The 14,906-nt window shown below is 54.3% G+C and overlaps 4 protein-coding genes across 4 annotated transcripts; 2 read left to right on the top strand and 2 right to left on the bottom strand.

Moving 5' to 3' along the window:
* Nucleotides 1-3,977: 3,977 nt before the first annotated feature.
* BZA05DRAFT_445709 (Fms-interacting protein-domain-containing protein) lies at nt 3,978-4,781 on the bottom strand (the record flags this gene model as incomplete). Its single annotated transcript, XM_051487025.1, has 3 exons — nt 3,978-4,024; nt 4,089-4,327; nt 4,426-4,781. The coding sequence occupies 3 exons, from the start codon at nt 4,779-4,781 to the stop codon at nt 3,978-3,980; spliced, it is 642 nt and encodes a 213-aa protein (XP_051338629.1).
* Nucleotides 4,782-5,025: 244 nt separating this feature from the next.
* Nucleotides 5,026-6,451, top strand: BZA05DRAFT_400502 (UPF0665 family protein c). Its single transcript, XM_051483901.1, has 3 exons — nt 5,026-5,564; nt 5,639-5,776; nt 5,830-6,451. Exons 1-3 carry the CDS (start codon nt 5,110-5,112, stop codon nt 6,284-6,286), a joined length of 1,050 nt encoding a protein of 349 aa, XP_051338628.1. The 5' UTR covers nt 5,026-5,109; the 3' UTR covers nt 6,287-6,451.
* Nucleotides 6,452-9,596: 3,145 nt separating this feature from the next.
* On the bottom strand, nt 9,597-11,346 carry BZA05DRAFT_419375 (uncharacterized protein; the record flags this gene model as incomplete). Its single annotated transcript, XM_051485588.1, has 7 exons — nt 9,597-9,608; nt 9,796-9,907; nt 9,968-10,123; nt 10,261-10,262; nt 10,599-10,615; nt 10,951-11,206; nt 11,296-11,346. 7 exons carry the CDS (start codon nt 11,344-11,346, stop codon nt 9,597-9,599), a joined length of 606 nt encoding a protein of 201 aa, XP_051338627.1.
* Nucleotides 11,347-13,129: 1,783 nt separating this feature from the next.
* Nucleotides 13,130-14,595, top strand: BZA05DRAFT_338616 (pyridoxal-dependent decarboxylase; the record flags this gene model as incomplete). Its single annotated transcript, XM_051480897.1, has 3 exons — nt 13,130-13,391; nt 13,487-14,437; nt 14,495-14,595. 3 exons carry the CDS (start codon nt 13,130-13,132, stop codon nt 14,593-14,595), a joined length of 1,314 nt encoding a protein of 437 aa, XP_051338626.1.
* Between the last annotated feature and the right edge of the window lie 311 nt (nt 14,596-14,906).

The following is a 14,906-nucleotide window of genomic DNA, read 5'->3' as shown; positions in this document are numbered from 1 at the left end:
GGAAGCTGCTGTAAATCGCGTGTTCTAATAACTACCGAAAAACCATTAGTGTACCAGTACCACTGTCCAACCGCAAGCCCCCGATTCCAGAACGCTACCTTCTTCCATCCAGGCTCCCATCTCTCTCTTGCATCTTTATTCGTCACCACCGAATGCCGTCACTGTAACACGACTATAGACACCATTATTGTAGTTGTGAATGTTCTACGCGAGCCTGAGGGGCTCTACTCTACTCTAAATAGTACGGAGCAGGTCCGCCTCGCTCCCAGCCCAGCCCAGCCCAGTCACAGTCTCCAATCGAGACGAGAGTTTGCACTGGCCATCACTCGCTCAACAACGATGTGGCGGTCTCAACTAGAACCCACGTCACTGCTCGGCCTCACTCCTCGGCATCACTCCTCCTCTTCATCCTCCTCCTGTCCCACAGGGTATTCCAGACGCTAAGTTAACTGCCGCTTCCGCTGCGGGCCTGCGGCTCCCCGAGGCCGCGACTCTCCGCAACCCACCGCCGGACACGCCGGACACGTCGGACGGAGACGGCGGCAGGCCATGTGGGCCATGCGGGCCCCGGTCAAAGCCACACTTTCGATTCACTACGTGCACGTACAGGCTACAGCATGGGGGCCGACTCAACTACCAGGCATGTGTACCGCTTGCTTACCACGATCCACCTCCATGCACACCAGTGACCAGCATGTACAATAGAGTAGAGTAGGGCATCGAAGTAGGTACCGTATGTATGCAGAGTAGGTATGTAGGTGTCAATCGATCGCAATTTAACCGACGTATGTACCGGACTTCTTCCGGTAGCTGGGAGCCTGGGATGGGAGCCGGGGAGGCTGGAGGGGAGGCAGCGACCAGACCGGACCGGTGATTCGATGTCCGGGCGATGAGCGACGAGCGACGAGTCGACGACGAGCTCGGAACGCCCGTCTGACGGTGCACGAGCCTACATACACATGTATCCTCCCCCTTCCCGGTACCTGACCCGGTGCCTGACCCGGCCACCAACAATCCCCTTATGCACAGGTACTAGTAGCCTGGGTGCGCACCCGCGGGATTTCTACCACCCAACCAACCCAACCAACCAACCAACCTCCCCTCCCAGACAGGCGGACGCAGGAACACCACCAGCAGCAGGAGCATTCACGCTAGCAGTGTCAAATCCCAGCGCCCACGACTTCGGTTCGGCGCCACTCACACACGCATCCGCTTCCGCCGCCGCCGCAACACCCAGTCCGTCCGAAGGGACAGGGCCAGGAACAGGGCCAGGAGGTCCGACCGAGTGACTCCTCCTCCTCCGAGGAGGTGGAAGAAAAAATTGAAAAATCAGCACCCAATCTCCTCTCCAGCTTCGCATGGATCGAGAGAGAGACAGAGAGAAACAGGCAGAGGCAGAGGCAGAGGCAGAGGCAGAGGCAGAGGCAGAGGCAGAGAGAGACACAAAGGTCGTGGACGAGACAGAGACTGAAACATGCCGAGGTCGCGGGACCCATGAAAGGGATGGGATGAATGAGGTGGAGATGGGGATGGGATGGGGTGAACCGTGGACCGGAGAGAGGGATACTCCAGATCCGGGTGGGTCGGGACGAAAGGTGGTGGGTGATGGGATGACGGAGGCGACAAGCGAGTTTGTGGTGCTGGAATCGTATGTATCGTACTCTCTCCTCCTTCGCCCCCGAACGATACTCTACCATGGCATTCCGATTCACCGTCGCTCTACATATGAATCTACCCCATGGAATCGCCAGCGCAGCACCGAGCTCTCGCAGCGGCGGCGACGGCGGAACTCCACGCCGTACCGTACTCCGCTCATCTCAGCTCACGTTTTCCTTTGTTCCTTTGTTCCTTTGTTCCTTTGTTCCTTTGTTCCTTTGTTCCTTTGTTCCAACATCCAAGCCCCACTCCCCCACCCCCCGTGGAACGGTCCCGTGAAGGTAATTCCTCCGGTTAGAGCAGCAACCATCTCCCATCTCCCATCTCCACCGTTGGGGAATAATCTTCCGTGTCCGTGGCTTGCCATTGCTTGCCACGGCGGTGGCGATATGCACAGTACCTTTTGCCGCCGGTAGTGGTGGTGGTGGTGGTGGTGGTGGTGGTGGTGGCGGTGGCTGGCTGCATGGAACTTCCACGCATACTTCCTACTCTACCCAGTTTCGGCCTCCTTCGAGAAGCTTCTGAAACCTGCGCGCTCGAGCTCGAGACTGAGCTCGGATTCGAGGTTGGGTTAGGCATGTCTTTAACAGCCCGGGGCCCAGAGATAGCGGATGGGGGTCCTTTGAGAAGGATTGGGTGTGCAAATCCCGGCAGCGTATCCATGCTTGGGGGCATAGGTAGAGTATGGACAGTACGGTACTTGGGTAGTGTAACCAGTTACCTACCATGCAAGATGCTTCCAGAAGCCGTTTCGGACCTTCGGTGTCGATGCGCAACTTGATGTGATGGCTGCAGCCGAGTTGATGCCCACATACACGAAAGGGATGGGACAGACGTCTTACATCATACATACTCGCATTTTTACGAGGCGAGAACCCTATGCTATGTAGAGTACATGCCGGTTGTTTAAGGCGTATCACATTCAGGCGGTGGCACGGTACTTGACAAACGTGGAACGCATGGCACGAAGGAAAAGAAGGAAAGCGAGGTGTCTCTAGGTGCGCCACCGGGAGCTTGCTGAGTACGGAAGGTACGGTATGTATGACCCAACCATCCACCAGCTCCCACTTCCAACAAAGGGGACATGTATGTAAGAGCCTGTTCGGTACGCACCGTATCTGTGAACCGACGTAAGCTCAGAAATACGGTCCACTAGTGCGTAATGACTTGGCGCCTAGACATCTCAAATATCTGTTCGGCAACACCACCTTCTCCGTAGCTTACACTCGACAACCTCTCTTCGCCACACTGTACTATACTACTTCCAGCCAAGGTGAAAGTTGAAACAGTCAGTAAGAGGGCGCGCAACATGGATAGACAGACACAGCGACGCGGCGACAGAGCAACACAGCAACAGCAACACAGCGACGCGGCGACAGAGCAACACAGCAACACAGCGACACGACAGAACTACACCACCGCCCCTACTCAACTACTTTCTCGAGTCCTTCTCCTCTTCCCAAGTCTGTCCTCTACTGCATCGCGTCCTGGTGGGTGAAAATGTTGAGGCAGAGACAGAGATACCGTACAGGTGACGGACATTAAGGGATAGCAATAGGAGGAGATAGGGGGTCGGAAATGGGAGATAGACAACGGGAGAAGATAGCAGGCAGTGGGCAGCTTGTATATAGAGTAACTATTCTACAGCCCACAGCAGTGCCCAGTCCACAGTGTGTTCGCCTACTCAATTACAGTGTAAAGTTCTATCATCGCGTCGAGAACGTTGTTAAAGGTACGGCTGATCGTGTCGCCGCTTCGTTGAAACGGTTCTTGTGCCATACGGTTGGAGGCGTTCTCGCCGACGATTTTGAGAAATATCGCAAGCTGCTCTTTCACTGACATATACCGCGTCGGTTGGAGGTAGCCGTGATTGATATTTTCTGGGGTGAGGAGACTGGGACCGGCGGACATCGTGGATGTTGTCGTACGGGTTCGGGGGGATTTGGTGACGGATGCCAGCATCGTCTATTTTTTGGTGGAGGCTCAGAGAAATACGCAAGAAATACGATGTGGCTGAGTTTGAACGATCGTATTTTCTAAAAGACGTTGCGCCGAACGCTCAGCGTATTTTTGAACCGACGTAAGCTCAAATTTGTGTGGTAGCTACCAGATACGGTGCGGTACCGAACAGGCTCTAAGTAAGTATAGAATACGTATATGTGTGTCATGCTCCGCGGCCTGACCGGTGTGGGTAGGTAGTCGAAGCCTTGCTTCGTTTTGCTGATCGTATGCAATCGTAACATTATGATATGAGGAATATGTCGGCACATTCCACCCCGCCAATTCCACCGCCGGCCTCAATTCCCAGACACCATCCAGATCTAGTAGTCTTTCTGGAAGGTAGTTTGTATGGGCCTCGAGGATTCGACTGGTGCACACCGTATTAGCACGCTAGTTTTCCTCCGACACACACCTCTCCGGGCACCACTTACTGAATCTCTTCAACTGCTCATCCAGATTCGCCAGATCGTCCTTGCGCTTCTTGTTCTCGTTGATGAGCTGCTGTTTGGTAGCTAGTAGCTCCTTGCGCTGCTTCTCGAGATCCTCGCGCACCACCTTTTCGTTCCGTATGCGCGCAATCATCAGGTTGTGCGCATCCATCTCGGCATGTTCCGGGTGTGCGGCGAGGAACTCTTCTTCCGAGATCAGGGGGAGGGAGGTGTACTTGTGTCTGTCCACACCCACACAAACATTAGCCATCAGCCATAGTAACAATCGCACGGTGGTTGGGGTTGGGGTTGGGGTTTGGGAGATGGTTGGGAGACGAACGGGAAATCGATGCACGCGGTAATCTCGCCCCTCAGATGCCTCTGCTCATAGTACAGATTCTGCAGCTGTAGATGTAGGCGATCGACCTCCTGGCGGGCGTCGCGCGTGACGTCCTTCGCGTCGCGCGCGGACATCACCGCCGTCCGGTGCAGACACTTTAGCTGCTGCAGCAGCGCGTTCAGCTGCTTCAGCCCGCGCGACCGCTCGATCAGGTTCTGCTGCGCATCTGGGTCGCCGCTGGTATTGCTGCTCTCGAACGTCGTGACGATCCGGTGGCACAGCTGCCGCGTCCGCTCGGCTATTTCTAGGCATTGCTGCAGCGTGGGGTCTTCGATGTTGGCGGGGGTGACGGTCATGGTCGTGGTGGTGGATAGGTGGCGACGGGTGCGTGGTTGGGCGGGGGTGTCGTGTGTGGGATGTTGGTGCTGGTGCTGGTGCTGGTGCTGGTGCTGGTGGTGGTGGTGGTGGTGGTGGTGGTGTTCGGGGTGATTGTGAGTTCGGGGGTGACGCGACAAGGTGCCGGACACACATTTCCTTGTCGCAGGTGAGTTGTCTTGGCAGGAATTCAACAATGCAGCCCTTCCATTCTCCGCCCAACTACTCGTCAGCAACAGCAGCAGCAACGTTACATTGACCACAGACAACAACTGAGCCAGGACCACAGCATCACACCGCGGTCGCACAATGCAATACATCCGGTTCCTCAAGGCGCCCCGCTTCAGCGGGAACACGATATCCGCGCTTATAACGATCACCTCGGATCTGGGCGAGTCGTTCATGCACCGGGACAGCGTCGTTATTGGCACGGTGCGTTACAAGGACGGCGGTGGGGCCGCAATCGCAAGGAAGGAGTTTACCTGGAAGGCTGGCATGCGGTCGCTCAAGGTTGAGATTCCGGTGCGAGCTGGCGCGGCGAGGGGCGAGCCTGTTGTGCTCCAGGTTTCCACGAGTGACAGCGCCACGGTGGATCCGCTTCTGGGGTCCGGAATCAATATCATGTCCGTCTGGAGCTCGCCGTTCGTCCTTAAGGCCGGCGAGGTTGGGGAGCGGGAACTGGTGGAACGGAGATTGAACATTGGAAGAAAGATGCATCTGAGCGTGTGGGAGGAGACAAAGAACAGCATTGCCCTGCATATCTGGTACATACATTCGGAGCCCATATGCCCGATATACCTGCAGCCCTACTATAGACGTCTTGTTGACGGAATCCCAGGGACGCCGGCGTGGCTTTGGTTGCTCACATGGCCCGAGTGCTGTCGAGTACGCGCAAGCCTGACGGCCCGCAGCTGGGTGCACTCGACACGCTGCTTCAGGGCAGCCAACGCATCAACGTGCTGGAGTTAGGCAGTGGGTAAGTGGGCGAGACGCAACCGCAAACCATGAGTCAGTTCTCACACCCACCAGCTGCGGCATAGTCGGCCTGGCACTCTCCCAGCTGCGACCCAACAGCCACGTCGTCCTGAGCGATCTACCACTGGCGTCCGAAATCAGCGCCAAAAACATCTCGTCGCACACGGAGATCTCGTTCTGCGCGCTCGACTGGGATCTGCCCATCCCGCTGGACATCGCAGCGCAGCGCTTCGACCTCATCCTGGTGGCCGACTGCATGTACAACGTCGATGCGGCGCCGGCCCTGGTAAACGTCATCACTACACTCCTGAGGGTGAGTCCGCGCGCGCTGCTCACCGTCGCTCATAAGCATAGACATGAGAGCGAGGAACGGTTCCGCAGCCTGCTGGAAGTGTTCGGAATAGTGCAGGTGGATCAGGCGCTCGTTGCACTGGGCGAGGAGGACGACGAGCTCGAGACCAGTGAGATCGAGCTGTACACAATGCAGCTCAATCCGGAGGCTGGCGGGTAATCGACGGGTACCGTACTTCATGCTGTGCCACTGAGAAGCGGAGATTAGTTACGCTGTCCACACGGAACATCGTATATATCGCGGGACTGCGTCTGACATCTGTACTATGTAGTCTTCCGCAAGTGCAACTATGAATATACCATTGCATGTGAAGCGTTCGGCGGTGGTGGTACACACATGTATGTACCGTAGTGTGCACACTGCAGCATCCACGACAGGTGACAGGTGATCGACAGTGCCTTGAGCAACAGTGATGCTAATACCACACACTGCTCGTATCGAAAGCATGTCTTGGAGCCTCAACAGAGTTTGCAATCTCGGGGTGACAGCTAACTCCGGCTCCCGTGGCGAGGATCGAAAATCTTCGAGTAACAACGGCCCGAGGCGGTGTCGGTAATCAGGCGTAGACTACGGTATGGGTAGTACAATATCATACAGAAAGCGCTGTGTATAATCTAATGTATGCCTTAAAGCTCCGCCCACGATTATGATATCATCATCAATCCAATTGCTGCCTCATAACCGAATACCGGTATGATACATAACTCGAGGCTATGAGAGGAAATGTAGCGTCCATGACTGTTAAGGACTCATACCTACTACTCTACTCTCCTCGTGGGCCGTGGCGAAGCTTTGCGCCCAGAATTTGTACTAATTGCTGTGATTCTTATATACAGACCATCTATTGGGCCGGTAAATAGTATCGATATGGACCTATGGGACTGTGGGACATTGTAAACATCTGAGCAGCAATTCGGTATCTACGAACATACCGCTCCGTACTCACCCAGGTACGGTACCGGTAAGTCATCACGACCAACGCTTGTGCGCGATGTGCACTGTGCAGCCAAAATAAAATAATAATAATAATAATAATATCAAAACGGATGACACACCCCCCCTCACCTCCCTCCCTCCCCCCTCCCTCTCCCTCCCAGTCAAATCAAAGCAGGCCAGATCTCAAGGCTTGGTTTGGGTCGACCTCTCAGTCCCAATTCCCAACCTAACAGTCCCACGTGCAAGCCCCCAAAACTTGAAAAGCCCCCCCTAAAAAAGGGAGAGACCTCGTAATCAAAGAGGGCTGAAATAGGCTGAACATAGGCTGAAATAGAGTGCTAGGCAGTAGAGGACTAGTGGAGTACATAAGCATCACGTTTTCGGTTTCCTCGGGGATTCCCGAATCGAATCGAATCGGTGGGCTGGACGGACGGACTGTGGACTGGACTGTGGATAGGCTCGAGTTGTAAGGAAGGGAAGGGGCAAGTGGCAAGTGGCTCCCTGGAAAGACACAGATGTTCTTTCAACTTCTGCGAGCTCACGGGGATCAGGTGTCGTTTCTAGAACTCGCGAGTCGAGAAGGCGGAGGAACGGGATTTTCTTCAGGCACTCTACATATTCAGGTACGTAGCCAACCGGGGTGATCGCCGCAGTTGCCAACCACGAGCTCTCGAGTCTCGACCTGTGGGAGGCCAAGGGTGATGGCAAGGCTAAGGCTCGCAAACGTCAAGTGACGAGAAGAACGAGGCGAATCCCTCAACAATTGCAGCCGTCGTCGTTTCAGGGGACTCCTATGTTTGTGAGTACATAACAGCCTGTCTACCTGGGTGCTCTAGGTACCTCTAACTACTCTACAAAGGTAGTTACCGGGTATCACCTGCGGCAAAACCATGAGCTGAAGTGGAGTGGAGCCCTTCGAGCTTCGAGCTTAGTTTAGGGGGAGTGTTTTGTTGGGGATATTTCGTAGAGCCCATGGCCAAGCAAGCAAGCATCAGCCGGGATTCTGACGACAGCTAGCTAGCTACCTAGGAGCTCGAGAAGGAGCTCGAGGAGCAGGTTTCGACGTTTCGACGTTTAGGAATTCGAGGAGGAAAAGGAAAGGAAAGGAAAAGGGCAGTCATACCGAGCAAGTCTGTACCGTGTACCGTGTACCGCGTACGGTAGTTACTCGGGGAGTTGGGACTTGGGACTTGTATGAAATTGAACCGACGGATCCGGACCCCACGGACGCTGGTCTTTCCATCCCCCCTGCTAGAGAAGCGAGGAGGGATGGTACCGTAGTAGTTACCGTACCGTAGTTGCTCTACCGGTGTCAAGCTCCAGCTCCAGCTCAAAGCTCAAGCTCCAGCAAGCTCCGGGTCGGGCTGGGCTTCGAGAAGCCTGCCAAGTAGGACCCGGGGGCCGGGGCGGGCCTTAATTGGACGGACGGACTCATCGTGCCAAGAAGCATCAGATTCAGCGTGAGAGTGGAACTATGGAATGCCTAGAGTATCTAACCTGATGAGGGAATTGTTTTTTGGAGAATGGTTTACTCTCCTCCGAGCGAATAACTTAATAAGTGCTTCAAGTAAGTCCTCAAGTAACCAACGGGCAAGTAAGTCCTTACCACATCCTTTCTCCTCTCCCTTGTCCCTCCCCACGCGTGCACCCCCAACGCCAGCACTGCCAGCTCCCTCTGTATTCTGCACCGCTATATAGGTACATACCTCATATGTATACGTAGCATACTATACTTCGGCGACTACTCGAAAGCTCACTCGGCAACTACTATTTACGCGGTGAGGCGATGTGCAACTGAACGGACAGATGGGCACATCCCTGAGACGCGCTCGTTACTCTAGCGGAGCATTCACTAGACTCTAGAGTAGAGCAACTAATAGTTGCTACATTTAGCTACCAGATACTTGGTACAGTACTAGGACAAAAAGGATTGGACAGTGCCCGTTTTACACCAAAAATGGCCATTTTCAGCCACCGATACAACAATCACAACGTATCGAAAAAAATTAGGGACCATCGGGAGACCTCTATAACTACACCGACAACGATATGGGAACTCCTCACGGAGTTCTGAATTGTTGTTGTGGAGCAATACCAGACGAGGGAAAAATTGATGGTTGCTAAGTAGCTTTTTGTATGGGAGCCCCATACAAAATGTAATGTCACTTTTCAACTCCTGCACAATACAACGTCGTACAGCCCCAATCTGTGATGAAAGTCGTCAAAGTTTTTATTGATGAAGCAGCTTGTGATTCTAACGCTTCTGTAAAAGAGATGATTTTTTTCGACCAGGTGGAGGGTATGTTTGGGTTGCATGAAAGTGGGCATTTTTGGTGTAAAACGGGCTTTGTCCAATCCTTTTTGTCAGGGTACTTTATATATCACCGATCTGATCCGAGTCCGTGCCTTTTATTCTTTTTCCGCGATGGAGGAGAGGAGGGCGAAAGAAAAAAAAGACCGAAAAAAGGAAAGAAAAAAAACCGCTCACATGGACGGTAGAGTATCGACGAGCAGGCAAGTTGGAGTGGGGAATTTATGCGCGAATCTGGGCACAGCCTATATGTATAGTATTTTACAGACTACAGGTACCCGCCGACCGCCGAATCGATTGGTTATCGGTTACGACACAGGAACCGATGTGATCATATATATATCGCGTTGCGCGCCGGCGGATCACGATGGGGATGTAGTTGACATGTAGCGGTACATCACATTCCTACCCAAGTACTTACTTGGGTATACTGAGTAGAGCATGTATGACATGTAGAGTACCTCGGGAGAGTCTGCGATATCATACGTATGCGGACCGCCACAGCGACTGGGTGTCTCGACGGGCTGCTAGTACTATATAGAGTAGTATAGTAGATAGTGCTCCTCCACGCCAACAGTCATCATCATCATCACCGATGGTCGGCCTTCCCCCGCCGGCACGTCGTGGTGACGAAGACGGCGACAACGACAACGATGATGATGTGGATGGTGATGATGATGATGATGACAGAATCCGACGTTGTGGAGCTGTGCAGCGGGATGTGATTTGAGGACCGCTGATCGTTGTACCTGCGTTGAGTGTTCCGCACACACGCACGCACGCCTGCCTGCCTGCCTGCTTGTCCGCTGTCGTGTATAAGGGTAGTACCGTAGAGTAGAGTACTCGTCCGCAGGTACGATACTCTATATACACCACGCACACGCACAACTGGTTGGTCGGAGTTTGCAGAGTCTCGAGTTCTTGTGAGTCGGGGGTGGGGAGGGGGTGGGAGTGGGGAGGGGTGTGGGCTTTTCTTTCTTTTCTTTCCTTCTTCTCGCTCGCCCGCCCCGCCCGCTCGCTCGCTTCCTCCCTAGAATTAGCTAGCGAAAAGAAAGCTGTCACGAACTTGCGTAAGAGTACCAAGATTTTCCGATCACAAGAAATCGGACGGGCCACACAGCCCGCACGCACGCAAGAAGCCGATGCCATGCTGGGTGGGATGGATGGATGGATGGCTGGCTGGCTGGATGGATGGATGGTGGATGGATGTGCTCAGTTACTTACGTTGTTGCTCCCTTGAGCTGAGGGGTTTTAATTCGCGCATATTCATCCCACTCCCTCACTCCCGCCCGCCCGCCGTCTCTCTCTCCCACTCTCCATCTCCCTCCCCACTCTCCCACTCCCACTCTCTCTCTCTTTCGCTCCCTCTCGTTGTAACCACCTATGTGTGTGTGCGTGCGTACAGATGTTTTTGTGCGTGCGTGCGGTGCTTGATCGCAGTCCTGAGGCGCATCCCATCACAGATCGCTTTTGTGTGCTTTTTTTAGGAGCGTGCCCACTGCCCACAACGGAATCCGGATGTCTAGATATGTAAAGGGAGATGTGCGAGGGGTGGGAATCCGGCCGCGCTGCGTACAGTTAGCACCCAGAGTACTCCACCTTGAGACTTGGGTCGTCCTGGGGGCCGTGAGTGTGGACGTGAGGAGCGGAGCCTTCAGCTCGTACTTATCCCCGTTGGCTCGTGGGGCGGTGGTCGAGCCACGAGGGAGGCCGTGGTACGTACCGTTGTAGCTGAGATACCTACCGGTACTCGAGCAAATTTCCAATTCGGCCTCCAGCTCGGCCAGTGAGCCACAGGTGCGTGGTGATGGCAGTCGATCGACCGTGTACTGCTAGGATATTATTAGGCAGTATGGTACCTAGTCCATCAAGGATCAATCGAGTCCATCTTGTGCCAGAGGCATAGATGGGGCAAAGACACAGAGATGACGGCCACGGCCACGGCCACGGTCATGGCCATGTCCATGTCCATGTCCATCCTATGCCTTCGCGATCGGTATATTCGCACTGGGCCGGGCAGGAGCGTCCGTGTCATGTGCGGTGCGTGATGCATCGTCCTGAACTGCCGCAAAGAAACAAAAAAAAACTTTGAGTTCGGTATAGACAAGGTGATCCTCGCGCTGCGGATTTTTACCTTGCTCGCCTTACCTGACCGAATAAGTGCACCACCACCTCCGTTGTCCGTTGTCCGTTGACAGTTGACAGTCGAAAGTCGACAGTCCGCCCGTCCAGATTCCCCAGGCCAAACCCCTCCTTCACTACTCCAATTTCGCGCCGCTTCTGCCTCCGATCCTGTTCCTTCCCCTCCTCCTCCTCCTCCTCTTCTTCTTGTTCTCCTTCTTCTTCTCCACCTCCTCTCCTTCACCTCTTCTTCCCCACCCAAAAACTAAGCCACCAACCCGCTCCCCCTCCCCACCTTCTCACCCCTCAACCCCTCTTCTCTTCCTTCGATCGAAAGAAAGAGACGGAGAGAGAGAAGGAGAAGGAGAGAGAATAGCCCTCAATACCCTCCCCCCCATCCTCAACAAATTGTCGTCGTCACTGCGATAGATTCCTGTGAGTTGGTAATCCAAATGCCCCCTCCCGTCCAAGCCCCCGCTCTCCAGGTCTGCCTTCGTCAAGTCCTAGTGGTCGCGAAGTCCTGTCGGTGAGATCAATGGCTCTTCCATTGTTTGATCGACGTCAAGCCCTTCCCGGTGGCTACCTTGTTCTCCCTTTCTGTCCTATCGCCGTGCACTTTGTATGGGAGTATGTAAAGCGTGCTGACTCGAAAACCCCCATCAATCAAGAAGAAGCAGGAGGGAGAAAAAAAAAAGACCTACCCTGCAACACAGAGGAGCAGTCATCCCATCATCGGACGCTACTACGGTCCTTAACTGTAGAACATTTGGGCCCCTCCCGGACCTGTGGGCGTCTTGCCGTTTCAACTCGCTGCCCAAAGCCGCACATAGCCCGCTTCCGCACACACAAAAAAGAGGCGCAGGGTTGAAATAACTCCACTAAGTACTGAGGTCGACGAATCAGGCAAAAAAAAAAAAGGGACAACTACAAAGTGTAGGGTTTCGACGCACAATCTCTCTCAGACCTCTTCTTTCTCCTTCCCCCCCTCCCCTCCCTCCCCCCCATCTCATATCTACCGCTGCCGCCGCTCCCCCCCCCCAAGCATCATCCTCCTCCTCCTCTGAAGGAAAACTAGTCACCATTCAGCACAGACGAGGCCAGTCATTTCTAGGGCCTGAGGCTGCTTCTTAAGAAGCCTCGATTTCCGCCCTCTTGCGTTTCAAGCACATCATCCAACCGCCATATAATCATCCTTCACCACGGCTCAACGCAACCTTTCCAGAGAGTCCTCCAAGATTACATACCTACGCCCCTCCCGTAACATCTTCAACAACATCCCGCCGCCACAGACCCAGCTTTCATCTCGAGTTCGAGCGACGGAGGGGTTCTAGTTCGGAAACGACAAAGACATCACCCAATATCTCTCCCCTGCCGCATAGCTTTCGCCGTCGTTTCCTTCCTCTTTTCGAGGGAGGGTCGAGGCGGTCGTCCTACTACGTGTGTATACGGTTCCGGCCACCATAACACTATTTGACACGTACATATCGAATCCTCACCAATCAGTCATTTTGAGAATACCCTTCTCTACAAATAATCCCATCCAGAACCGCCCAATGAGTCCCTCAGAGACTACTGCTTGGACTATCCCCGAGGCCTCGCCTTTCACCACCATCGAACCCCGCTGCCCTACAACCATGGCTCCCGTCGCCCTAGGTACTTCGCCCGTTACGTCGAAGCTGTCGCCTCAGCAGCGCCGCTTCAGTCAATCCAATGCGTGCACCAGGTCCCTGGCTCAGGCCATGATCGGCCATGCCCTTCAGACTCACATCGAGAGCATCGACCCCGACGAGTGCGATGCTGGTGCCGAAGATGCCTTCTTCGTTGCCGACCTCGGCGAAATTTACCGCCAGCACATGCGCTGGAAGGTTAACCTTCCCCGTATCGAGCCCTTCTATGGTACGTCATCAATATTATTATTATCTTTTTTATTTATATTACTTTTATGTCTCGCACCACAAGCCGTTGTGATACTAACCTCTCTCTCTCTGCAGCTGTGAAGTGCAACCAGGATCCTAAAGTCCTGCAGCTTCTCGCCGCGCTTGGCACCGGCTTCGACTGCGCTTCGAAGACCGAGATCCAGCAAGTCATCGAGATGGGCGTCGACCCGATGCGCATCATCTACGCCAATCCCTGCAAGACGGCCTCATACGTGCGCTATGCAGCCGAGGAGAACATCCGCATGATGACCTTCGACAACCCAGAAGAGCTCTACAAGGTCAAGAAGTTCTTCCCCGACGCGATGCTGTTCCTGCGTATCTCGACCGACGACTCCAAGTCCCTCTGCCGGCTGAGTCTCAAGTACGGAGCGCCTCTCGACAGCACTGCCGATCTCCTTCGCTTGGCCAAGGAGCTCGGATTGAACGTCGTCGGTGTCAGCTTCCACGTCGGGTCCGGATCGTACGACCCTACCGCATTCGCTACCGCCGTTAAGGACGCCCGCAAGGTCTTCGATGAAGCTGCCGAGATTGGTTACGACCTGCGCACGTTGGATGTCGGTGGTGGATACGGGAACGACAACTTTGAGCAGATCGCCAGCGTTTTGGGACCGGCGGTCGACAAGTACTTCCCGTCGAGCGTCCGCGTCATCGCCGAGCCCGGCCGCTACTACGTCGAGAGCGCCTTCACGATCGCCACCCACGTCATCGCCCGTCGCACCGTGCAGGACGAGTTGAAGGCCGGTCAACAGTCCTACATGCTGTACATGAACGACGGCGTGTACGGCAACTTCTCGGGCATCATGTTCGACCACCAGATCCCCGTGCCGAGGGTGCTGAAGCGCGGATCCGATTACCACTACAACTCACCGCCGACCCGCGGGGTGCAGCTCACCGAGTGCTCCGTCTGGGGCCCCACCTGCGACGGTATCGACTGCATCTCCAAGTCGTGCTTCCTCCCGGAGGTCTTGGAGGTTGGGGACTGGCTATACTTCACTAACATGGGAGGTTCGTATCCCCCTTCATCCCTGACTACCCATTCGCGATGCTAACGATAGATATCAGCCTACTCCAAGTGCTCAGCCACCAAGTTCAACGGTTTCAGCGACGATCATCGCGTGATCTACGTCGTGTCGGAGGCCGGAGCTCAAGCCATGCTTGCCTAAAAACCTATTTACCTTTAGGTATTTCTATTTCTATTGAAAATATTTCGTTTATGTGTTTTACGTTACGTTTTTGTGTGTGTTGGGGAGTTTTGTTGTACGAAGCGTTGCGTTGTGAAAATATTCATCGATTATTCGTATCATTGTATTTGTGCGTTTTTGTGCGGTGTGTGGTGTGTGTTGTGTGAAGATAAAAGTTTTTAGAAGGACGGACGACTACAGCGATGTAGCTGGGTGATTTTGGCTGTGTGTGTGTGTGGGGGGGGGGGGGAGGGGGAGGTGGGTGGAGTGGAATTGTTTTGCTTTTGATTTGT

This window comes from Tricharina praecox, assembly GCF_024521635.1.
Source record: "Tricharina praecox strain CBS 144465 chromosome Unknown BZA05scaffold_15, whole genome shotgun sequence".
In the NCBI taxonomy this organism is placed as follows: domain Eukaryota; kingdom Fungi; phylum Ascomycota; class Pezizomycetes; order Pezizales; family Pyronemataceae; genus Tricharina; species Tricharina praecox.
The sequence above is the reverse complement of the archived record's forward strand: the minus strand, read 5'-3'. Positions and strand labels throughout refer to the sequence as shown.